This window comes from Salmo salar, chromosome 17 (assembly GCF_965601325.2).
Source record: "Salmo salar chromosome 17, fSalSal1, whole genome shotgun sequence".
In the NCBI taxonomy this organism is placed as follows: Eukaryota; Metazoa; Chordata; class Actinopteri; order Salmoniformes; family Salmonidae; genus Salmo; species Salmo salar.
Window position 1 is genome coordinate 72,094,157 of NC_138307.1, and position 27,462 is coordinate 72,121,618.

The following is a 27,462-nucleotide window of genomic DNA, read 5'->3' on the forward strand; positions in this document are numbered from 1 at the left end:
TGTTGGTATAGCTGTGGGTATATATGTGGGTAAAGCTGTTGGTATAGCTGTTGGTATATATGTGGGTATAGCTGTTGGTATATATGTGGGTATAGCTGTTGGTATAGCTGTGGGTATATATGTGGGTATAGCTGTGGGTATATATGTGGGTATAGCTGTTGGTATAGCTGTTGGTATATATGTGGGTAAAGCTGTTGGTATATATGTTGGTATAGCTGTTGGTATATATGTGGGTATAGCTGTTGGTATAGCTGTTGGTGTATATGTGGGTATAGCTGTTGGTATAGCTGTTGGTATATATGTGGGTATAGCTGTTGGTATAGCTGTTGGTATATATGTTGGTATAGCTGTGGGTATACATGTGGGTATACATGTGGGTATAGCTGTGGGTATAGCTGTTGGTATATATGTGGGTATTGCTGTTGGTATATATGTGGGTATAGCTGTTGGTATATATGTGGGTATAGCTGTTGGTATATATGTGGGTATAGCTGTTGGTATAAATGTTGGTATAGCTGTTGGTATATATGTTGGTATAGCTGTTGGTATATATGTGGGTATAGCTGTGGGTATATATGTGGGTATAGCTGTGGGTATAGCTGTGGGTATAGCTGTTGGTATATATGTGGGTATAGCTGTTGGTATATATGTGGGTATAGCTGTGGGTATATATGTTGGTATATATGTTGGTATAGCTGTTGGTATATATGTGGGTATAGCTGTTGGTATATATGTGGGTATAGCTGTTGGTATATATGGTGGGATAGCTGTTGGTATATATGTTGGTATAGCTGTTGGTATATATATGTGGGTATAGCTGTTGGTATATATGTGGGTATAGCTGTGGGTATATATGTGGGTATAGCTGTTGGTATAGCTGTTGGTATATATGTGGGTATAGCTGTTGGTATAGCTGTTGGTATATATGTGGGTATAGCTGTTGGTATAGCTGTTGGTATAGCTGTTGGTATAGCTGTGGGTATAGCTGTGGGTATAGATGTTGGTGTATATGTGGGTATAGATGTGGGTATAGCTGTTGGTATATATGTGGGTATAGCTGTTGGTGGTATATGTGGGTATAGCTGTTGGTATAGATGTGGGTAAAGCTGTTGGTATATATGTGGGTATAGCTGTTGGTGTATATGTGGGTATAGATGTGGGTATAGCTGTTGGTATAGCTGTTGGTATAGATGTTGGTATAGCTATTGGTATATATGTGGGTATAGCTGTTGGTATATATGTGGGTATAGCTGTTGGTATATATGTGGGTATAGCTGTGGGTATAGATGTTGGTATATATGTGGGTATAGATGTGGGTATAGCTGTTGGTATATATGTGGGTATAGCTGTTGGTGTATATGTGGGTATAGCTGTTGGTATAGATGTTGGTATATATGTGGGTATAGATGTGGGTATAGCTGTTGGTATATATGTGGGTATAGCTGTTGGTGTATATGTGGGTATAGATGTGGGTATAGCTGTTGGTATAGCTGTTGGTATAGATGTTGGTATATATGTGGGTATAGCTATTGGTATATATGTGGGTATAGCTGTTGGTATATATGTGGGTATAGCTGTTGGTATAGATGTTGGTATATATGTGGGTATAGCTGTTGGTATATATGTGGGTATAGCTGTTGGTATATATGTGGGTATAGCTGTTGGTATATATGTGGGTATAGCTGTTGGTATATATGTGGGTATTGGTGTTGGTATAGCTGTGGGTATATATGTGGGCAAAGCTGTTGGTATAGCTGTTGGTATATATGTGGGTATAGCTGTTGGTATATATGTGGGTATAGCTGTTGGTATAGCTGTGGGTATATATGTGGGTATAGCTGTGGGTATATATGTGGGTATAGCTGTTGGTATAGCTGTTGGTATATATGTGGGTAAAGCTGTTGGTATATATGTTGGTATAGCTGTTGGTATATATGTGGGTATAGCTGTTGGTATAGCTGTTGGTGTATATGTGGGTATAGCTGTTGGTATAGCTGTTGGTATATATGTGGGTATAGCTGTTGGTATAGCTGTTGGTATATATGTTGGTATAGCTGTGGGTATACATGTGGGTATACATGTGGGTATAGCTGTGGGTATAGCTGTTGGTATATATGTGGGTATTGCTGTTGGTATATATGTGGGTATAGCTGTTGGTATATATGTGGGTATAGCTGTTGGTATATATGTGGGTATAGCTGTTGGTATAAATGTTGGTATAGCTGTTGGTATATATGTTGGTATAGCTGTTGGTATATATGTGGGTATAGCTGTGGGTATATATGTGGGTATAGCTGTGGGTATAGCTGTGGGTATAGCTGTTGGTATATATGTGGGTATAGCTGTTGGTATATATGTGGGTATAGCTGTGGGTATATATGTTGGTATATATGTTGGTATAGCTGTTGGTATATATGTGGGTATAGCTGTTGGTATATATGTGGGTATAGCTGTTGGTATATATGGTGGGATAGCTGTTGGTATATATGTTGGTATAGCTGTTGGTATATATATGTGGGTATAGCTGTTGGTATATATGTGGGTATAGCTGTGGGTATATATGTGGGTATAGCTGTTGGTATAGCTGTTGGTATATATGTGGGTATAGCTGTTGGTATAGCTGTTGGTATATATGTGGGTATAGCTGTTGGTATAGCTGTTGGTATAGCTGTGGGTATAGCTGTGGGTATAGATGTGGGTATAGATGTGGGTATAGCTGTGGGTATAGCTGTTGGTATATATGTGGGTATAGCTGTTGGTGGTATATGTGGGTATAGCTGTTGGTATAGATGTTGGTATATATGTGGGTATAGATGTGGGTAAAGCTGTTGGTATATATGTGGGTATAGCTGTTGGTGTATATGTGGGTATAGATGTGGGTATAGCTGTTGGTATAGCTGTTGGTATAGATGTTGGTATAGCTATTGGTATATATGTGGGTATAGCTGTTGGTATATATGTGGGTATAGCTGTTGGTATATATGTGGGTATAGCTGTGGGTATAGATGTTGGTATATATGTGGGTATAGATGTGGGTATAGCTGTTGGTATATATGTGGGTATAGCTGTTGGTGTATATGTGGGTATAGATGTGGGTATAGCTGTTGGTATAGCTGTTGGTATAGATGTTGGTATAGATGTTGGTATATATGTGGGTATAGCTATTGGTATATATGTGGGTATAGCTGTTGGTATATATGTGGGTATAGCTGTTGGTATAGATGTTGGTATATATGTGGGTATAACTGTTGGTGTATATGTGGGTATAGCTGTGGGTATGTATGTGGGTATAGCTGTTGGTGTATATGTGGGTATAGATGTGGGTATAGCTGTTGGTATAGCTGTTGGTGTAGATGTTGGTGTAGCTGTTGGTGTAGATGTTGGTGTAGCTGTTGGTGTATATGTGGGTATAGATGTGGTTATAGCTGTTGGTATATATGTGGGTATAGATGTGGGTATAGCTGTTGGTATAGCTGTTGGTATAGATGTTGGTATAGCTATTGGTATATATGTGGGTATAGCTGTTGGTATATATGTGGGTATAGCTGTTGGTATATATGTGGGTATAGCTGTTGGTATATATGTGGGTATAGCTGTGGGTATAGATGTTGGTATATATGTGGGTATAGATGTGGGTATAGCTGTTGGTATATATGTGGGTATAGCTGTTGGTGTATATGTGGGTATAGCTGTTGGTATAGATGTTGGTATATATGTGGGTATAGATGTGGGTATAGCTGTTGGTATATATGTGGGTATAGCTGTTGGTGTATATGTGGGTATAGATGTGGGTATAGCTGTTGGTATAGCTGTTGGTATAGATGTTGGTATATATGTGGGTATAGCTATTGGTATATATGTGGGTATAGCTGTTGGTATATATGTGGGTATAGCTGTTGGTATAGATGTTGGTATATATGTGGGTATAGCTGTTGGTATATATGTGGGTATAGCTGTTGGTATATATGTGGGTATAGCTGTTGGTATATATGTGGGTATAGCTGTTGGTATATATGTGGGTATTGGTGTTGGTATAGCTGTGGGTATATATGTGGGTAAAGCTGTTGGTATAGCTGTTGGTATATATGTGGGTATAGCTGTTGGTATATATGTGGGTATAGCTGTTGGTATAGCTGTGGGTATATATGTGGGTATAGCTGTGGGTATATATGTGGGTATAGCTGTTGGTATAGCTGTTGGTATATATGTGGGTAAAGCTGTTGGTATATATGTTGGTATAGCTGTTGGTATATATGTGGGTATAGCTGTTGGTATAGCTGTTGGTGTATATGTGGGTATAGCTGTTGGTATAGCTGTTGGTATATATGTGGGTATAGCTGTTGGTATAGCTGTTGGTATATATGTTGGTATAGCTGTGGGTATACATGTGGGTATACATGTGGGTATAGCTGTGGGTATAGCTGTTGGTATATATGTGGGTATTGCTGTTGGTATATATGTGGGTATAGCTGTTGGTATATATGTGGGTATAGCTGTTGGTATATATGTGGGTATAGCTGTTGGTATAAATGTTGGTATAGCTGTTGGTATATATGTTGGTATAGCTGTTGGTATATATGTGGGTATAGCTGTGGGTATATATGTGGGTATAGCTGTGGGTATAGCTGTGGGTATAGCTGTTGGTATATATGTGGGTATAGCTGTTGGTATATATGTGGGTATAGCTGTGGGTATATATGTTGGTATATATGTTGGTATAGCTGTTGGTATATATGTGGGTATAGCTGTTGGTATATATGTGGGTATAGCTGTTGGTATATATGGTGGGATAGCTGTTGGTATATATGTTGGTATAGCTGTTGGTATATATATGTGGGTATAGCTGTTGGTATATATGTGGGTATAGCTGTGGGTATATATGTGGGTATAGCTGTTGGTATAGCTGTTGGTATATATGTGGGTATAGCTGTTGGTATAGCTGTTGGTATATATGTGGGTATAGCTGTTGGTATAGCTGTTGGTATAGCTGTGGGTATAGCTGTGGGTATAGATGTGGGTATAGATGTGGGTATAGCTGTGGGTATAGCTGTTGGTATATATGTGGGTATAGCTGTTGGTGGTATATGTGGGTATAGCTGTTGGTATAGATGTTGGTATATATGTGGGTATAGATGTGGGTAAAGCTGTTGGTATATATGTGGGTATAGCTGTTGGTGTATATGTGGGTATAGATGTGGGTATAGCTGTTGGTATAGCTGTTGGTATAGATGTCGTATAGCTATTGGTATATATGTGGGTATAGCTGTTGGTATATATGTGGGTATAGCTGTTGGTATATATGTGGGTATAGCTGTGGGTATAGATGTTGGTATATATGTGGGTATAGATGTGGGTATAGCTGTTGGTATATATGTGGGTATAGCTGTTGGTGTATATGTGGGTATAGATGTGGGTATAGCTGTTGGTATAGCTGTTGGTATAGATGTTGGTATAGATGTTGGTATATATGTGGGTATAGCTATTGGTATATATGTGGGTATAGCTGTTGGTATATATGTGGGTATAGCTGTTGGTATAGATGTTGGTATATATGTGGGTATAACTGTTGGTGTATATGTGGGTATAGCTGTGGGTATGTATGTGGGTATAGCTGTTGGTGTATATGTGGGTATAGATGTGGGTATAGCTGTTGGTATAGCTGTTGGTGTAGATGTTGGTGTAGCTGTTGGTGTAGATGTTGGTGTAGCTGTTGGTGTATATGTGGGTATAGATGTGGGTATAGCTGTTGGTATATATGTGGGTATAGCTGTTGGTATATATGTTGGTATAGCTGTTGGTGTATATGTGGGTATAGCTGTTGGTAAATATGTGGGTATAGCTGTTGGTAAATATGTGGGTATAGCTGTTGGTATAGCTGTTGGTATATATGTGGGTATAGCTGTTGGTATAGCTGTTGGTATAGCTGTTGGTATATATGTGGGTATAGCTGTTGGTATATGTGGGTATAGCTGTTGGTGTATATGTGGGTATAGATGTGGGTATAGCTGTTGGTATAGCTATTGGTATATATGTGGGTATAGCTGTTGGTATAGATGTTTTATATATGTGGGTATAACTGTTGGTGTATATGTGGGTATAGCTGTTGGTATGTATGTGGGTATAGATGTGGGTATAGCTGTTGGTATAGCTGTTGGTATAGATGTTGGTATAGCTATTGGTATATATGTGGGTATAGCTGTTGGTATAGATGTTGGTATATATGTGGGTATAACTGTTGGTGTATATGTGGGTATAGCTGTTGGTATGTATGTGGGTATAGCTGCTGGTATAGCTGTTGGTGTATATGTGGGTATAGATGTGGGTATAGCTGTTGGTATATATGTGGGTATAGCTGTTGGCATATGTGGGTATAGCTGTTGGTGTATATGTGGGTATAGATGTGGGTATAGCTGTTGGTATAGCTGTTGGTATAGCTGTTGGTATAGCTATTGGTATATATGTGGGTATAGCTGTTGGAATAGATGTTGTTATATATGTGGGTATAACTGTTGGTGTATATGTGGGTATAGCTGTTGGTATGTATGTGGGTATAGATGTGGGTATAGCTGTTGGTATAGCTGTGGGTATAGATGTTGGTATAGCTATTGGTATATATGTGGGTATAGCTGTTGGTATAGATGTTGGTATATATGTGGGTATAACTGTTGGTGTATATGTGGGTATAGCTGTTGGTATGTATGTGGGTATAGCTGTTGGTATAGCTGCTGGTATAGCTGTTGGTGTATATGTGGGTATAGATCTGGGTATAGATGTGGGTATAGCTGTTGGTATATATGTGGGTATAGCTGTTGGTATATATGTGGGTATAGCTGTTGGTATATATGTGGGTATAGCTGTTGGTATATATATGTGGGTAGAGCTGTTGGTATATATGTGGGTAGAGCTGTTGGTATATATGTGGGTATAGCTGTGGGTATAGCTGTTGGTATAGCTGTTGGTATATATGTGGGTATAGCTGTTGGTATATATGTGGGTATAGCTGTTGGTATATATGTTGGTATAGCTGTTGGTGTATATGTGGGTATAGATGTTGGTATATATGTGGGTATAGCTGTGGGTATAGCTGTTGGTATAGCTGTTGGTATATATGCGGGTATAGCTGCTGGTATATATGTGGGTATAGCTGTTGGTATATATGTGGGTATAGCTGTGGGTATATATGTGGGTAAAGCTGTTGGTATAGCTGTTGGTATATATGTGGGTATAGCTGTTGGTATATATGTGGGTATAGCTGTTGGTATAGCTGTGGGTATATATGTGGGTATAGCTGTGGGTATATATGTGGGTATAGCTGTTGGTATAGCTGTTGGTATATATGTGGGTAAAGCTGTTGGTATATATGTTGGTATAGCTGTTGGTATATATGTGGGTATAGCTGTTGGTATAGCTGTTGGTGTATATGTGGGTATAGCTGTTGGTATAGCTGTTGGTATATATGTGGGTATAGCTGTTGGTATAGCTGTTGGTATATATGTTGGTATAGCTGTGGGTATACATGTGGGTATACATGTGGGTATAGCTGTGGGTATAGCTGTTGGTATATATGTGGGTATTGCTGTTGGTATATATGTGGGTATAGCTGTTGGTATATATGTGGGTATAGCTGTTGGTATATATGTGGGTATAGCTGTTGGTATAAATGTTGGTATAGCTGTTGGTATATATGTTGGTATAGCTGTTGGTATATATGTGGGTATAGCTGTGGGTATATATGTGGGTATAGCTGTGGGTATAGCTGTGGGTATAGCTGTTGGTATATATGTGGGTATAGCTGTTGGTATATATGTGGGTATAGCTGTGGGTATATATGTTGGTATATATGTTGGTATAGCTGTTGGTATATATGTGGGTATAGCTGTTGGTATATATGTGGGTATAGCTGTTGGTATATATGGTGGGATAGCTGTTGGTATATATGTTGGTATAGCTGTTGGTATATATATGTGGGTATAGCTGTTGGTATATATGTGGGTATAGCTGTGGGTATATATGTGGGTATAGCTGTTGGTATAGCTGTTGGTATATATGTGGGTATAGCTGTTGGTATAGCTGTTGGTATATATGTGGGTATAGCTGTTGGTATAGCTGTTGGTATAGCTGTTGGTATAGCTGTGGGTATAGCTGTGGGTATAGATGTTGGTGTATATGTGGGTATAGATGTGGGTATAGCTGTTGGTATATATGTGGGTATAGCTGTTGGTGGTATATGTGGGTATAGCTGTTGGTATAGATGTGGGTAAAGCTGTTGGTATATATGTGGGTATAGCTGTTGGTGTATATGTGGGTATAGATGTGGGTATAGCTGTTGGTATAGCTGTTGGTATAGATGTTGGTATAGCTATTGGTATATATGTGGGTATAGCTGTTGGTATATATGTGGGTATAGCTGTTGGTATATATGTGGGTATAGCTGTGGGTATAGATGTTGGTATATATGTGGGTATAGATGTGGGTATAGCTGTTGGTATATATGTGGGTATAGCTGTTGGTGTATATGTGGGTATAGCTGTTGGTATAGATGTTGGTATATATGTGGGTATAGATGTGGGTATAGCTGTTGGTATATATGTGGGTATAGCTGTTGGTGTATATGTGGGTATAGATGTGGGTATAGCTGTTGGTATAGCTGTTGGTATAGATGTTGGTATATATGTGGGTATAGCTATTGGTATATATGTGGGTATAGCTGTTGGTATATATGTGGGTATAGCTGTTGGTATAGATGTTGGTATATATGTGGGTATAGCTGTTGGTATATATGTGGGTATAGCTGTTGGTATATATGTGGGTATAGCTGTTGGTATATATGTGGGTATAGCTGTTGGTATATATGTGGGTATTGGTGTTGGTATAGCTGTGGGTATATATGTGGGTAAAGCTGTTGGTATAGCTGTTGGTATATATGTGGGTATAGCTGTTGGTATATATGTGGGTATAGCTGTTGGTATAGCTGTGGGTATATATGTGGGTATAGCTGTGGGTATATATGTGGGTATAGCTGTTGGTATAGCTGTTGGTATATATGTGGGTAAAGCTGTTGGTATATATGTTGGTATAGCTGTTGGTATATATGTGGGTATAGCTGTTGGTATAGCTGTTGGTGTATATGTGGGTATAGCTGTTGGTATAGCTGTTGGTATATATGTGGGTATAGCTGTTGGTATAGCTGTTGGTATATATGTTGGTATAGCTGTGGGTATACATGTGGGTATACATGTGGGTATAGCTGTGGGTATAGCTGTTGGTATATATGTGGGTATTGCTGTTGGTATATATGTGGGTATAGCTGTTGGTATATATGTGGGTATAGCTGTTGGTATATATGTGGGTATAGCTGTTGGTATAAATGTTGGTATAGCTGTTGGTATATATGTTGGTATAGCTGTTGGTATATATGTGGGTATAGCTGTGGGTATATATGTGGGTATAGCTGTGGGTATAGCTGTGGGTATAGCTGTTGGTATATATGTGGGTATAGCTGTTGGTATATATGTGGGTATAGCTGTGGGTATATATGTTGGTATATATGTTGGTATAGCTGTTGGTATATATGTGGGTATAGCTGTTGGTATATATGTGGGTATAGCTGTTGGTATATATGGTGGGATAGCTGTTGGTATATATGTTGGTATAGCTGTTGGTATATATATGTGGGTATAGCTGTTGGTATATATGTGGGTATAGCTGTGGGTATATATGTGGGTATAGCTGTTGGTATAGCTGTTGGTATATATGTGGGTATAGCTGTTGGTATAGCTGTTGGTATATATGTGGGTATAGCTGTTGGTATAGCTGTTGGTATAGCTGTGGGTATAGCTGTGGGTATAGATGTGGGTATAGATGTGGGTATAGCTGTGGGTATAGCTGTTGGTATATATGTGGGTATAGCTGTTGGTGGTATATGTGGGTATAGCTGTTGGTATAGATGTTGGTATATATGTGGGTATAGATGTGGGTAAAGCTGTTGGTATATATGTGGGTATAGCTGTTGGTGTATATGTGGGTATAGATGTGGGTATAGCTGTTGGTATAGCTGTTGGTATAGATGTTGGTATAGCTATTGGTATATATGTGGGTATAGCTGTTGGTATATATGTGGGTATAGCTGTTGGTATATATGTGGGTATAGCTGTGGGTATAGATGTTGGTATATATGTGGGTATAGATGTGGGTATAGCTGTTGGTATATATGTGGGTATAGCTGTTGGTGTATATGTGGGTATAGATGTGGGTATAGCTGTTGGTATAGCTGTTGGTATAGATGTTGGTATAGATGTTGGTATATATGTGGGTATAGCTATTGGTATATATGTGGGTATAGCTGTTGGTATATATGTGGGTATAGCTGTTGGTATAGATGTTGGTATATATGTGGGTATAACTGTTGGTGTATATGTGGGTATAGCTGTGGGTATGTATGTGGGTATAGCTGTTGGTGTATATGTGGGTATAGATGTGGGTATAGCTGTTGGTATAGCTGTTGGTGTAGATGTTGGTGTAGCTGTTGGTGTAGATGTTGGTGTAGCTGTTGGTGTATATGTGGGTATAGATGTGGTTATAGCTGTTGGTATATATGTGGGTATAGATGTGGGTATAGCTGTTGGTATAGCTGTTGGTATAGATGTTGGTATAGCTATTGGTATATATGTGGGTATAGCTGTTGGTATATATGTGGGTATAGCTGTTGGTATATATGTGGGTATAGCTGTTGGTATATATGTGGGTATAGCTGTGGGTATAGATGTTGGTATATATGTGGGTATAGATGTGGGTATAGCTGTTGGTATATATGTGGGTATAGCTGTTGGTGTATATGTGGGTATAGCTGTTGGTATAGATGTTGGTATATATGTGGGTATAGATGTGGGTATAGCTGTTGGTATATATGTGGGTATAGCTGTTGGTGTATATGTGGGTATAGATGTGGGTATAGCTGTTGGTATAGCTGTTGGTATAGATGTTGGTATATATGTGGGTATAGCTATTGGTATATATGTGGGTATAGCTGTTGGTATATATGTGGGTATAGCTGTTGGTATAGATGTTGGTATATATGTGGGTATAGCTGTTGGTATATATGTGGGTATAGCTGTTGGTATATATGTGGGTATAGCTGTTGGTATATATGTGGGTATAGCTGTTGGTATATATGTGGGTATTGGTGTTGGTATAGCTGTGGGTATATATGTGGGTAAAGCTGTTGGTATAGCTGTTGGTATATATGTGGGTATAGCTGTTGGTATATATGTGGGTATAGCTGTTGGTATAGCTGTGGGTATATATGTGGGTATAGCTGTGGGTATATATGTGGGTATAGCTGTTGGTATAGCTGTTGGTATATATGTGGGTAAAGCTGTTGGTATATATGTTGGTATAGCTGTTGGTATATATGTGGGTATAGCTGTTGGTATAGCTGTTGGTGTATATGTGGGTATAGCTGTTGGTATAGCTGTTGGTATATATGTGGGTATAGCTGTTGGTATAGCTGTTGGTATATATGTTGGTATAGCTGTGGGTATACATGTGGGTATACATGTGGGTATAGCTGTGGGTATAGCTGTTGGTATATATGTGGGTATTGCTGTTGGTATATATGTGGGTATAGCTGTTGGTATATATGTGGGTATAGCTGTTGGTATATATGTGGGTATAGCTGTTGGTATAAATGTTGGTATAGCTGTTGGTATATATGTTGGTATAGCTGTTGGTATATATGTGGGTATAGCTGTGGGTATATATGTGGGTATAGCTGTGGGTATAGCTGTGGGTATAGCTGTTGGTATATATGTGGGTATAGCTGTTGGTATATATGTGGGTATAGCTGTGGGTATATATGTTGGTATATATGTTGGTATAGCTGTTGGTATATATGTGGGTATAGCTGTTGGTATATATGTGGGTATAGCTGTTGGTATATATGGTGGGATAGCTGTTGGTATATATGTTGGTATAGCTGTTGGTATATATATGTGGGTATAGCTGTTGGTATATATGTGGGTATAGCTGTGGGTATATATGTGGGTATAGCTGTTGGTATAGCTGTTGGTATATATGTGGGTATAGCTGTTGGTATAGCTGTTGGTATATATGTGGGTATAGCTGTTGGTATAGCTGTTGGTATAGCTGTGGGTATAGCTGTGGGTATAGATGTGGGTATAGATGTGGGTATAGCTGTGGGTATAGCTGTTGGTATATATGTGGGTATAGCTGTTGGTGGTATATGTGGGTATAGCTGTTGGTATAGATGTTGGTATATATGTGGGTATAGATGTGGGTAAAGCTGTTGGTATATATGTGGGTATAGCTGTTGGTGTATATGTGGGTATAGATGTGGGTATAGCTGTTGGTATAGCTGTTGGTATAGATGTCGTATAGCTATTGGTATATATGTGGGTATAGCTGTTGGTATATATGTGGGTATAGCTGTTGGTATATATGTGGGTATAGCTGTGGGTATAGATGTTGGTATATATGTGGGTATAGATGTGGGTATAGCTGTTGGTATATATGTGGGTATAGCTGTTGGTGTATATGTGGGTATAGATGTGGGTATAGCTGTTGGTATAGCTGTTGGTATAGATGTTGGTATAGATGTTGGTATATATGTGGGTATAGCTATTGGTATATATGTGGGTATAGCTGTTGGTATATATGTGGGTATAGCTGTTGGTATAGATGTTGGTATATATGTGGGTATAACTGTTGGTGTATATGTGGGTATAGCTGTGGGTATGTATGTGGGTATAGCTGTTGGTGTATATGTGGGTATAGATGTGGGTATAGCTGTTGGTATAGCTGTTGGTGTAGATGTTGGTGTAGCTGTTGGTGTAGATGTTGGTGTAGCTGTTGGTGTATATGTGGGTATAGATGTGGGTATAGCTGTTGGTATATATGTGGGTATAGCTGTTGGTATATATGTTGGTATAGCTGTTGGTGTATATGTGGGTATAGCTGTTGGTAAATATGTGGGTATAGCTGTTGGTAAATATGTGGGTATAGCTGTTGGTATAGCTGTTGGTATATATGTGGGTATAGCTGTTGGTATAGCTGTTGGTATAGCTGTTGGTATATATGTGGGTATAGCTGTTGGTATATGTGGGTATAGCTGTTGGTGTATATGTGGGTATAGATGTGGGTATAGCTGTTGGTATAGCTATTGGTATATATGTGGGTATAGCTGTTGGTATAGATGTTTTATATATGTGGGTATAACTGTTGGTGTATATGTGGGTATAGCTGTTGGTATGTATGTGGGTATAGATGTGGGTATAGCTGTTGGTATAGCTGTTGGTATAGATGTTGGTATAGCTATTGGTATATATGTGGGTATAGCTGTTGGTATAGATGTTGGTATATATGTGGGTATAACTGTTGGTGTATATGTGGGTATAGCTGTTGGTATGTATGTGGGTATAGCTGCTGGTATAGCTGTTGGTGTATATGTGGGTATAGATGTGGGTATAGCTGTTGGTATATATGTGGGTATAGCTGTTGGCATATGTGGGTATAGCTGTTGGTGTATATGTGGGTATAGATGTGGGTATAGCTGTTGGTATAGCTGTTGGTATAGCTGTTGGTATAGCTATTGGTATATATGTGGGTATAGCTGTTGGAATAGATGTTGTTATATATGTGGGTATAACTGTTGGTGTATATGTGGGTATAGCTGTTGGTATGTATGTGGGTATAGATGTGGGTATAGCTGTTGGTATAGCTGTGGGTATAGATGTTGGTATAGCTATTGGTATATATGTGGGTATAGCTGTTGGTATAGATGTTGGTATATATGTGGGTATAACTGTTGGTGTATATGTGGGTATAGCTGTTGGTATGTATGTGGGTATAGCTGTTGGTATAGCTGCTGGTATAGCTGTTGGTGTATATGTGGGTATAGATCTGGGTATAGATGTGGGTATAGCTGTTGGTATATATGTGGGTATAGCTGTTGGTATATATGTGGGTATAGCTGTTGGTATATATGTGGGTATAGCTGTTGGTATATATATGTGGGTAGAGCTGTTGGTATATATGTGGGTAGAGCTGTTGGTATATATGTGGGTATAGCTGTGGGTATAGCTGTTGGTATAGCTGTTGGTATATATGTGGGTATAGCTGTTGGTATATATGTGGGTATAGCTGTTGGTATATATGTTGGTATAGCTGTTGGTGTATATGTGGGTATAGATGTTGGTATATATGTGGGTATAGCTGTGGGTATAGCTGTTGGTATAGCTGTTGGTATATATGCGGGTATAGCTGCTGGTATATATGTGGGTATAGCTGTTGGTATATATGTGGGTATAGCTGTGGGTATAGCTGTTGGTATATATGTGGGTATAGCTGTTGGTATATATGTGGGTATAGCTGTTGGTATATATGTGGGTAAAGCTGTTGGTTTATATGTGGGTATAGCTGTTGGTATACATGTGGGTATAGCTGTTGGTGTACATGTGGGTATAGCTGTTTGTATATATATGTGGGTATAGCTGTTGGTATATATGTTGGTATAGCTGTTGGTATATATGTTGGTATAGCTGTTGGTATATATGTTGGTATAGCTGTTGGTATATATGTTGGTATAGCTGTTGGAATATATGTGGGTATATATGTGGGTATATATGTGGGTATTTTTGTGGGTATTTTTGTGGGTATAGCTGTTGGTATATATGTGGGTATAGCTGTTGGTAAATATGTGGGTATAGCTGTGGGTATAGCTGTGGGCATAGCTGTTGGTATACATGTGGGTATACATGTGGGTATAGCTGTGGATATAGCTGTGGGTATATATGTGGGTATAGCTGTTGGTGAATATGTGGGTATAGCTGTTGGTATATAAGAGGGAATAGCTGTTGGTATAGATGTTGGTATATGTGAGGGAATAGCTGTTGGTATAGCTGTTGGTATATATGTGGGTATAGCTGTTGGTATAGCTGTTGGTATAGCTGTTGGTATAGCTGTTGGTGTATATGTGGGTATAGCTGTTGGTATAGCTGTTGGTTTAGCTTTTGGTATATATGTGGGTATAGCTGTTGGTGTATATGTGGGTATAGCTGTTGGTGAATATGTGGGTATAGCTGTTGGTGTATATGTGGGTATAGCTGTTGGTGTATATGTGGGTATAGATGTGGGTATAGCTGTTGGTATAGCTGTGGGTATAGCTGTTGGTGTAGCTGTTGGTGTAGATGTTGGTGTAGATGTTGGTGTATATGTGGTTATAGATGTGGGTATAGCTGTTGGTATATATATGTGGGTATAGCTGTTGGTATATATGTGGGTATATGCTGGTGGTATATATGTGGGTATAGCTGTTGGTATATATGTGGGTATAGCTGTTGGTATATATGTGGGTATAGCTGTTGGTATATATGTGGGTATAGCTGTTGGTATATATGTGGGTATAGCTGTTGGTATATATGTGGGTATAGCTGTTGGTATATATGTGGGTATAGCTGTTGGTATATATGTGGGTATTGGTGTTGGTATAGCTGTGGGTATATATGTGGGTAAAGCTGTTGGTATAGCTGTTGGTATATATGTGGGTATAGCTGTTGGTATATATGTGGGTATAGCTGTTGGTATAGCTGTGGGTATATATGTGGGTATAGCTGTGGGTATATATGTGGGTATAGCTGTTGGTATAGCTGTTGGTATATATGTGGGTAAAGCTGTTGGTATATATGTTGGTATAGCTGTTGGTATATATGTGGGTATAGCTGTTGGTATAGCTGTTGGTGTATATGTGGGTATAGCTGTTGGTATAGCTGTTGGTATATATGTGGGTATAGCTGTTGGTATAGCTGTTGGTATATATGTTGGTATAGCTGTGGGTATAGATGTGGGTATACATGTGGGTATAGCTGTGGGTATAGCTGTTGGTATATATGTGGGTATAGCTGTTGGTATATATGTGGGTATAGCTGTTGGTATATATGTGGGTATAGCTGTTGGTATATATGTGGGTATAGCTGTTGGTAAATGTTGGTATAGCTGTTGGTTAATGTTGGTATAGCTGTTGGTATATATGTGGGTATAGCTGTGGTATATATGTGGGTATAGCTGTGGTATATGTGGGTATAGCTGTTGGTATATATGTGGGTATAGCTGTTGGTTATATGTGGGTATAGCTGTGGTAATATGTGGTATAGCTGTTGGTATATATGTGGGTATAGCTGTTGGTATATATGTGGGTATAGCTGTTGGTATATATGTTGGTATAGCTGTTGGTATATATGTTGGTATAGCTGTTGGTATATATATGTGGGTATAGCTGTTGGTATATATGTGGGTATAGCTGTGGGTATATATGTGGGTATAGCTGTTGGTATAGCTGTTGGTATATATGTGGGTATAGCTGTTGGTATAGCTGTTGGTATATATGTGGGTATAGCTGTTGGTATAGCTGTTGGTATAGCTGTTGGTATAGCTGTGGGTATAGCTGTGGGTATAGATGTTGGTGTATATGTGGGTATAGATGTGGGTATAGCTGTTGGTATATATGTGGGTATAGCTGTTGGTGGTATATGTGGGTATAGCTGTTGGTATAGATGTTGGTATATATGTGGGTATAGATGTGGGTAAAGCTGTTGGTATATATGTGGGTATAGCTGTTGGTGTATATGTGGGTATAGATGTGGGTATAGCTGTTGGTATAGCTGTTGGTATAGATGTTGGTATAGCTATTGGTATATATGTGGGTATAGCTGTTGGTATATATGTGGGTATAGCTGTTGGTATATATGTGGGTATAGCTGTGGGTATAGATGTGGGTATATATGTGGGTATAGATGTGGGTATAGCTGTTGGTATATATGTGGGTATAGCTGTTGGTGTATATGTGGGTATAGCTGTTGGTATAGATGTTGGTATATATGTGGGTATAGATGTGGGTATAGCTGTTGGTATATATGTGGGTATAGCTGTTGGTGTATATGTGGGTATAGATGTGGGTATAGCTGTTGGTATAGCTGTTGGTATAGATGTTGGTATAGATGTTGGTATATATGTGGGTATAGCTATTGGTATATATGTGGGTATAGCTGTTGGTATATATGTGGGTATAGCTGTTGGTATATATGTGGGTATAGCTGTTGGTATAGATGTTGGTATAGATGTGGGTATAGCTGTTGGTATATATGTGGGTATAGCTGTTGGTATATATGTGGGTATAGCTGTTGGTATATATGTGGGTATAGCTGTTGGTATATATGTGGGTATTGGTGTTGGTATAGCTGTGGGTATATATGTGGGTAAAGCTGTTGGTATAGCTGTTGGTATATATGTGGGTATAGCTGTTGGTATATATGTGGGTATAGCTGTTGGTATAGCTGTGGGTATATATGTGGGTATAGCTGTGGGTATATATGTGGGTATAGCTGTTGGTATAGCTGTTGGTATATATGTGGGTAAAGCTGTTGGTATATATGTTGGTATAGCTGTTGGTATATATGTGGGTATAGCTGTTGGTATAGCTGTTGGTGTATATGTGGGTATAGCTGTTGGTATAGCTGTTGGTATATATGTGGGTATAGCTGTTGGTATAGCTGTTGGTATATATGTGGGTATAGCTGTTGGTATATATGTGGGTATAGCTGTTGGTATATATGTGGGTATAGCTGTTGGTATAAATGTTGGTATAGCTGTTGGTATATATGTTGGTATAGCTGTTGGTATATATGTGGGTATAGCTGTGGGTATATATGTGGGTATAGCTGTGGGTATAGCTGTGGGTATAGCTGTTGGTATATATGTGGGTATAGCTGTTGGTATATATGTGGGTATAGCTGTGGGTATATATGTTGGTATATATGTTGGTATAGCTGTTGGTATATATGTGGGTATAGCTGTTGGTATATATGTGGGTATAGCTGTTGGTATATATGGTGGGATAGCTGTTGGTATATATGTTGGTATAGCTGTTGGTATATATATGTGGGTATAGCTGTTGGTATAGCTGTTGGTATATATGTGGGTATAGCTGTTGGTATAGCTGTTGGTATAGCTGTTGGTATAGCTGTGGGTATAGCTGTGGGTATAGATGTTGGTGTATATGTGGGTATAGATGTGGGTATAGCTGTTGGTATATATGTGGGTATAGCTGTTGGTGGTATATGTGGGTATAGCTGTTGGTATAGATGTTGGTATATATGTGGGTATAGATGTGGGTAAAGCTGTTGGTATATATGTGGGTATAGCTGTTGGTGTATATGTGGGTATAGATGTGGGTATAGCTGTTGGTATAGCTGTTGGTATAGATGTTGGTATAGCTATTGGTATATATGTGGGTATAGCTGTTGGTATATATGTGGGTATAGCTGTTGGTATATATGTGGGTATAGCTGTGGGTATAGATGTTGGTATATATGTGGGTATAGATGTGGGTATAGCTGTTGGTATATATGTGGGTATAGCTGTTGGTGTATATGTGGGTATAGATGTGGGTATAGCTGTTGGTATAGCTGTTGGTATAGATGTTGGTATAGATGTTGGTATATATGTGGGTATAGCTATTGGTATATATGTGGGTAAAGCTGTTGGTATACATGTGGGTATAGCTGTTGGTGTACATGTGGGTATAGCTGTTTGTATATATATGTGGGTATAGCTGTTGGTATATATGTTGGTATAGCTGTTGGTATATATGTTGGTATAGCTGTTGGTATATATGTTGGTATAGCTGTTGGTATATATGTTGGTATAGCTGTTGGAATATATGTGGGTATATATGTGGGTATATATGTGGGTATTTTTGTGGGTATTTTTGTGGGTATAGCTGTTGGTATATATGTGGGTATAGCTGTTGGTAAATATGTGGGTATAGCTGTGGGTATAGCTGTGGGTATAGCTGTTGGTATACATGTGGGTATACATGTGGGTATAGCTGTGGATATAGCTGTGGGTATATATGTGGGTATAGCTGTTGGTGTATATGTGGGTATAGACGTGGGTATTGCTGTTGGTATATATGTGGGTATAGCTGTTGGTATATATGTGGGTATAGCTGTTGGTATATAAGAGGGAATAGCTGTTGGTATAGATGTTGGTATATGTGAGGGAATAGCTGTTGGTATAGCTGTTGGTATATATGTGGGTATAGCTGTTGGTATAGCTGTTGGTATAGCTGTTGGTATAGCTGTTGGTGTATATGTGGGTATAGCTGTTGGTATAGCTGTTGGTTTAGCTTTTGGTATATATGTGGGTATAGCTGTTGGTGTATATGTGGGTATAGCTGTTGGTGAATATGTGGGTATAGCTGTTGGTGTATATGTGGGTATAGCTGTTGGTGTATATGTGGGTATAGATGTGGGTATAGCTGTTGGTATAGCTGTGGGTATACATGTGGGTATAGCTGTGGATATAGCTGTGGGTATATATGTGGGTATAGCTGTTGGTGTATATGTGGGTATAGACGTGGGTATTGCTGTTGGTATATATGTGGGTATAGCTGTTGGTATATATGTGGGTATAGCTGTTGGTATATAAGAGGGAATAGCTGTTGGTATAGATGTTGGTATATGTGAGGGAATAGCTGTTGGTATAGCTGTTGGTATATATGTGGGTATAGCTGTTGGTATAGCTGTTGGTATAGCTGTTGGTATAGCTGTTGGTGTATATGTGGGTATAGCTGTTGGTATAGCTGTTGGTTTAGCTTTTGGTATATATGTGGGTATAGCTGTTGGTGTATATGTGGGTATAGCTGTTGGTGAATATGTGGGTATAGCTGTTGGTGTATATGTGGGTATAGCTGTTGGTGTATATGTGGGTATAGATGTGGGTATAGCTGTTGGTATAGCTGTGGGTATAGCTGTTGGTGTAGCTGTTGGTGTAGATGTTGGTGTAGATGTTGGTGTATATGTGGTTATAGATGTGGGTATAGCTGTTGGTATATATGTGGGTATAGCTGTTGGTATATATGTTGGTATAGCTGTTGGTGTATATGTGGGTATAGCTGTTGGTAAATATGTGGGTATAGCTGTTGGTAAATATGTGGGTATAGCTGTTGGTATAGCTGTTGGTATAGATGTTGGTATATATGTGGGTATAGCTGTGGGTATATATGTGGGTATATATGTTGGTATAGCTGTTGGTATATATGTTGGTATATATGTGTGTATAGCTGTTGGTATTTGTGGGTATAGCTGTTGGTATATATGTGGGTATAGCTGTTGGTATATATGTTGGTATAGCTGTTGGTATATATGTTGGTATAGCTGTTGGTATATATGTGGGTATAGCTGTTGGTATAGCTGTTGGTATATATGTGGGTATAGCTGTTGGTATATATGTGGGTATAGCTGATGGTATAGCTGTGGGTATAGCTGATGGTATAGCTGTGGGTATAGCTGTTGGTATATATGTTGGTATAGCTGTTGGTATAGCTGTTGGTATAGCTGTGGGTATAGCTGTGGGTATAGCTGTGGGTATAGCTGTTGGTATATATGTGGGTATATATGTGGGTATAGCTGTTGGTATATATGTTGGTATAGCTGTTGGTATATATGTGGGTATAGCTGTTGGTATATATGTGGGTATAGCTGTTGGTGTATATGTGGGTATAGCTGTTGGTGTATATGTGGGTATAGCTGTTGGTGTATATGTGGGTATAGCTGTTGGTGTATATGTGGGTATAGCTGTTGGTGTATATGTGGGTATAGCTGTTGGTGTATATGTGGGTATAGCTGTTGGTGTATATGTGGGTATAGCTGTGGGTATAGCTGTTGGTATAGCTGTTGGTATATATGTGGGTATAGCTGTTGGTATATATGTGGGTATAGCTGTTGGTGTAAATGTGGGTATAGCTGTTGGTGTACATGTTGGTATATATGTGGGTATAGATGTGGGTAAAGCTGTTGGTATAGCTGTTGGTATATATGTTGGTATAGCTGTTGGTATATATGTGGGTATAGCTGTTGGTATACATGTGGGTATAGCTGTTGGTATATACGTGGTTATAGCTGTGGGTATAGCTGTTGGAATAGCTGTTGGTATACATGTGGGTATAGCTGTGGGTAGAGCTGTGGGTAGAGCTGTGGGTAGAGCTGTGGGTGTATATGTGGGTATAGCTGTTGGTGTATATGTGGGTATTGCTGTTGGTATATATGAGGGTATAGCTGTTGGTATAGCTGTGGGTATAGCTGTTGGTATATATGTGGGTATAGCTGTTGGTGTATATGTGGGTATAGCTGTTGGTATAGCTGTTGGTATATATGTAGGTATAGCTGTTGGTGTATATGTGGGTATATATGTGGGTATAGCTGTTGGTATAGATGTGGGTATAGCTGTTGGTATAGATGTGGGTATAGCTGTTGGTATATATGTGGGTATAGCTGTTGGTGTATATGTGGGTATAGCTGTTGGTGTATATGTGGGTATAGATGTGGGTATAGCTGTTGGTATATATCTGGGTATAGCTGTTGGTGTATATGTGGGTATAGATGTGGGTAAAGCTGTTGGTATAGCTGTTGGTGTAGATGTTGGTATAGCTGTTGGTGTATATGTGGGTATCGATGTGGGTATAGATGTTGGTATATATGTGGGTATAGCTGTTGGTATATATGTGGGTATAGCTGTTGGTATATATGTGGGTATAGCTGTTGGTGTATATGTGGGTATAGCTGTTGGTAAATATGTGGGTATAGCTGTTGGTATAGCTGTGGGTATAGCTGTTGGTATATATGTGGGTATAGCTGTTGGTATATATGTGGGTATAGCTGTTGGTATATATGTTGGTATATATGTGGGTATAGCTGTTGGTATATATGTGGGTATAGCTGTTGGTATATATGTTGGTATAGCTGTTGATATATATGTTGGTATAGCTGTTGGTATATATGTGGGTATAGCTGTTGGTATATATGTGGGTATAGCTGTTGGTATACATGTGGGTATAGCTGTTGGTATACATGTGGGTATAGCTGTTGGTATACATGTGGGTATAGCTGTTGGTATACATGTGGGTATAGCTGTTGGTATACATGTGGGTATAGCTGTGTGTATAGCTGTGGGTATACATGTGGGTATAGCTGTTGGTATATATGTTGGTATAGCTGTTGGTATATATGTTGGTATAGCTGTTGGTATATATGTTGGTATAGCTGTTGGTATATATGTGGGTATAGCTGTTGGTATAGCTGTTGGTATATATGTCGGTATAGCTGTTGGTATATATGTGGGTATAGGTGTGGATATAGCTGTTGGTATATATGTGGGTATAGCTGTTGGTATATATGTGGGTATAGCTGTTGGTATAGCTGTTGGTATATATGGGTATAGCTGTTGGTATATATGTGGGTATAGCTGTTGGTATATATGTGGGTAAAGCTGTTGGTATATATGTGGGTATAGCTGTTGGTATATATGTGGGTATAGCTGTTGGTATATATGTGGGTATAGCTGTTGGTATATATGTGGGTATAGCTGTTGGTATATATGTGGGTATAGCTGTGGGTATAGCTGTTGGTATATATGTGGGTATAGCTGTTGGTATAGCTGTTGGTATATATATGTGGGTATAGCTGTTGGTATATATTTGGGTATAGCTGTTGGTATATATTTGGGTATAGCTGTTGGTATAGCTGTTGGTATATATGTGGGTATAGCTGTTGGTATATATGTGGGTATAGCTGTTGGTATATATGTGGGTATAGCTGTTGGTATATATGTGGGTATAGCTGTTGGTATATATATGTGGGTATAGCTGTTGGTATATATATGTGGGTATAGCTGTTGGTATATATATGTGGTATAGCTGTTGGTATATATATGTGGGTATAGCTGTTGGTATATATATGTGGGTATAGCTGTTGGTATATATATGTGGGTATAGCTGTTGGTATATATTTGGGTATAGCTGTTGGTATATATTTGGGTATAGCTGTTGGTATAGCTGTTGGTATACATGTGGGTATAGCTGTTGGTATATATGTGGGTATATGCTGGTGGTATATATATGTGGGTATAGCTGTTGGTATATATATGTGGGTATAGCTGTTGGTATATATATGTGGGTATAGCTGTTGGTATATATATGTGGGTATAGCTGTTGGTATATATTTGGGTATAGCTGTTGGTATATATTTGGGTATAGCTGTTGGTATAGCTGTTGGTATACATGTGGGTATAGCTGTTGGTATATATGTGGGTATATGCTGGTGGTATATATGTGGGTATAGCTGTTGGTATATATGTGGGTATAGCTGTTGGTATATATGTGGGTATAGCTGTTGGTATATATGTGGGTATAGCTGTTGGTATATATGTGGGTATAGCTGTTGGTATATATGTGGGTATAGCTGTTGGTATATATATGTGGGTATAGCTGTTGGTATATATATGTGGGTATAGCTGTTGGTATATATTTGGGTATAGCTGTTGGTATAGCTGTTGGTATATATGTGGGTATAGCTGTTGGTATAGCTGTTGGTATATATGTGGGTATAGCTGTTGGTATATATATGTGGGTATAGCTGTTGGTATATATTTGGGTATAGCTGTTGGTATATATTTGGGTATAGCTGTTGGTATAGCTGTTGGTATACATGTGGGTATAGCTGTTGGTATATATGTGGGTATATGCTGGTGGTATATATGTGGGTATAGCTGTTGGTATATATGTGGGTATAGCTGTTGGTATATATGTGGGTATAGCTGTTGGTATATATGTGGGTATAGCTGTTGGTATATATGTGGGTATAGCTGTTGGTATATATGTGGGTATAGCTGTTGGTATATATATGTGGGTATAGCTGTTGGTATATATATGTGGGTATAGCTGTTGGTATATATTTGGGTATAGCTGTTGGTATAGCTGTTGGTATATATGTGGGTATAGCTGTTGGTATAGCTGTTGGTATATATGTGGGTATAGCTGTTGGTATATATGTGGGTATAGCTGTTGGTATATATTTGGGTATAGCTGTTGGTATAGCTGTTGGTATAGATGTTGGTATAGCTAGGTGCACGTGGACACGGTGTGTAGTGTGTATGTGGACATGGTGTGTACGTGGACATGGTGTGTAGTGTGGACATGGTGTGTAGTGTGGACATGGACATGGTGTGTATGTGGACATGGTGTGTATGTGGACATGGTGTGTAGTATGGACATGGTGTGTAGTGTGTACATGGTGTGTGGTGTGTACATGGTGTGTATGTGGACATGGTGTGTATGTGGACATGGTGTGTAGTGTGGACATGGTGTGTGGTGTGTACATGGACATGGTGTGTAGTGTGGACATGGTGTGTAGTGTGGACATGGTGTGTATTGTGGACAAGGTGTGTAGTGTGGACATGGTGTGTAGTGTGGACATGGTGTGTAGTGTGGACATGGTGTGTAGTGTGGACATGGTGTGTAGTGTGTACATGGTGTGTAGTGTGTACATGGTGTGTAGTGTGTAGTGTGGACATGGTGTGTAGTGTGGACATGGTGTGTAGTGTGGACATGTTGTGTAGTGTGGACATGGTGTGTAGTGTGTACGTGGTCGTGTAGTGTGTACGTGGACATGGTGTGTAGTGTGGACATGGTGTGTAGTGTGGACATGGTGTGTAGTGTGGACATGGTGTGTAGTGTGTAGTGTGGACATGGTGTGTAGTGTGGACATGGTGTGTAGTGTGGACATGGTGTGTAGTGTGTACGTGGACATGGTGTGTAGTGTGGACATGGTGTGTAGTGTGGACATGGTGTGTAGTGTGTACGTGGACATGGTGTGTAGTGTGGACATGGTGTGTAGTGTGGACATGGTGTGTACGTGGACATGGATGTGTAGTGTGGACATGGCGTGTACGTGGACATGGCGTGTACGTGGACATGGTGTGTACGTGGACATGGTGTGTACGTGGACATGGTGTGTAGTGTGGACATGGTGTGTAGTGTGTACGTGGACATGGTGTGTAGTGTGGACATGGTGTGTAGTGTGGACATGGTGTGTAGTGTGTACGTGGACATGGTGTGTAGTGTGGACATGGTGTGTAGTGTGGACATGGTGTGTAGTGTGTACGTGGACATGGTGTGTGGTGTGTACATGGTGTGTACGTGGACATGGTGTGTACGTGGACATGGTGTGTAGTGTGGACATGGTGTGTAGTGTGTACGTGGACATGGTGTGTAGTGTGGACATGGTGTGTAGTGTGGACATGGTATGTAGTGTGGACATGGTCTGTAGTGTGTACGTGGACATGGTGTGTAGTGTGAACATGGTGTGTATGTGGACATGGTGTGTAGTGTGGACATGGTGTGTACGTGGACATGGTGTGTAGTGTGGACATGGTGTGTAGTGTGTACGTGGACATGGTGTGTAGTGTGGACATGGTGTGTAGTGTGGACATGGTGTGTAGTGTGGACATGGTGTGTACGTGGACATGGTGTGTAGTGTGGACATGGTGTGTAGTGTGGACATGGTGTGGACATGGTGTGTAGTGTGGACATGGTGTGTAGTGTGGACATGGTGTGTACGTGGACATGGTGTGTACGTGGACATGGTGTGTACGTGGACATGGTGTGTACGTGGACATGGTGTGTAGTGTGGACATGGTGTGTAGTGTGTACGTGGACATGGTGTGTAGTGTGGACATGGTATGTACGTGGACATGGTGTGTAGTGTGTACGTGGACATGGTGTGTAGTGTGAACATGGTGTGTATGTGGACATGGTGTGTATGTGGACATGGTGTGTATGTGAAAGGACTAGACAGGTTTGATCTTCTCCAGGTTTTCATCTTCTTCATTCGTTCACCGCTTCATATTCCTCTCTCTCTGCTGTTGGCATTCCCACGAGGCATGAAAGTGAGAGGCTAAGCGACCTTTAATGTCCGGCACAAGTGCCTGAAACCGTGACTCAGTGTGGGACTGCCAAAGCCAGTGGCAGGCTAGGAACATGAGCACCGTAGGACATCATTAAGACACAGAGCCCTGAACTGAACACACCCCTGTCATCATCACTGATAAGGACATGACATAAGACAAAGCCACCAATGAGGAAGACATCCAGGACCCTGAGCACCACAATAAGACGAAGGCTTTATAACTGGGCTTATAACTGGGCTTTATAACTGGGCTTTACAAGACAAGAAGCCCAGAGCTAATAGGCCTGAGTCCAGACAAAAGGGACATGATGCTGCTGCGAGTTGTGAGGTGACATTTCCCTGCCCAAGAGAGGAGGGATGGGGCATGTACTCACCAGAGCTTTCTCACCGTCGCCCTGGGACTGGGACTCAGAACAAGAAGAGTCCATGGTTCCACAGTGCTGCCTGTTAGAGATGCTCAGAGCTCTGCATGTCTGTGGAAGAGAGAACCAGAGAGGGTTAAGAGACAGGACATGACAGGTAAACATAAAGACAGGGGGAGGAAGAGAGAAACAGAGAGGAAGAGAGAAACAGAGAGGGAGACAGGACATGACAGGTAAACATATAGACAGAGGGAGGAAGAGAGAAACAGAGAGGAAGAGAGAAACAGAGAGGGAGACAGGACATGACAGGTAAACATATAGACAGAGGGAGGAAGAGAGAAACAGAGAGGAAGAGAGAAACAGAGAGGGAGACAGGACATGACAGGTAAACATATAGACAGAGGGAGGAAGAGAGAAACAGAGAGGAAGAGAGAAACAGAGAGGAAGAGAGAAACAGAGAGGGAGACAGGACATGACAGGTAAACATATAGACAGAGGGAGGAAGAGAGAAACAGAGAGGAAGAGAGAAACAGAGAGGGAGACAGGACATGACAGGTAAACATATAGACAGAGGGAGGAAGAGAGAAACAGAGAGGAAGAGAGAAACAGAGAGGGAGACAGGACATGACAGGTAAACATATAGACAGAGGGAGGAAGAGAGACAGATGGACAAGAACGCAAGCACACCACACCACACACACACTATTAACACAGACCCACAGAAACACACACAGCATAAACAATGAGATCCCAGCACAGCCCGGCACATCAGGACACACGCCTAAAGGTCACACGCCTAAAGGTCACACGCCTAAAGGTCACACGCCTAAAGGTCACACGCCTAAAGGTCACACGCCTAAAGGTCACAAGTGAAAGTGGAGGCCAGCCAGGCAGCACCATGTCCAGGGGTCATATGCTGCCATCTGCAGCTCAACCCTTCTGATGGCTTTGATCATTTTGGGGGTTTTCTCTCCACCCTTTCAATTATTACTTATATGTGATGATGTTCAGAGCAAGGCTGAACTTCCAATGTGACATCCGTCATATGTCCTCCTGACAGCTTCTCATAAGGCAGAAACAATCATTTCTTTCCCCCTCAGTTACTTTCCTAATTGCAACTGCTTCTTTCGACAATCCAACATGACAATCTAGCCTAATGTACCTGCCACCCGCTGAGAGGCATAAACTGATGGCGAGGCTGAGGGCGTTGCTCTCCCTCTGTCTCCCTCTCCGTCTCCCTCTCCGTCTCCCTCTGTCTCCCTCTCCCTCTCCCTCTCCCTCTCCCT

The 27,462-nt window shown here is 40.2% G+C and overlaps 1 protein-coding gene across 2 annotated transcripts in view; it reads right to left on the reverse strand.

Moving 5' to 3' along the window:
- Positions 1-27,462, reverse strand: part of LOC106609746 (oxysterol binding protein-like 8) — a 245,883-nt gene that overhangs the window by 190,048 nt on the left and 28,373 nt on the right. For both annotated transcript variants that reach the window (XM_045700096.2, XM_045700098.2), the window contains exon 3: positions 26,189-26,287. In XM_045700096.2, the coding sequence (XP_045556052.1) occupies positions 26,189-26,242 (54 nt within the window). In that variant the 5' untranslated portion in view covers positions 26,243-26,287. The remainder of the gene's footprint in view (positions 1-26,188; positions 26,288-27,462) is intronic.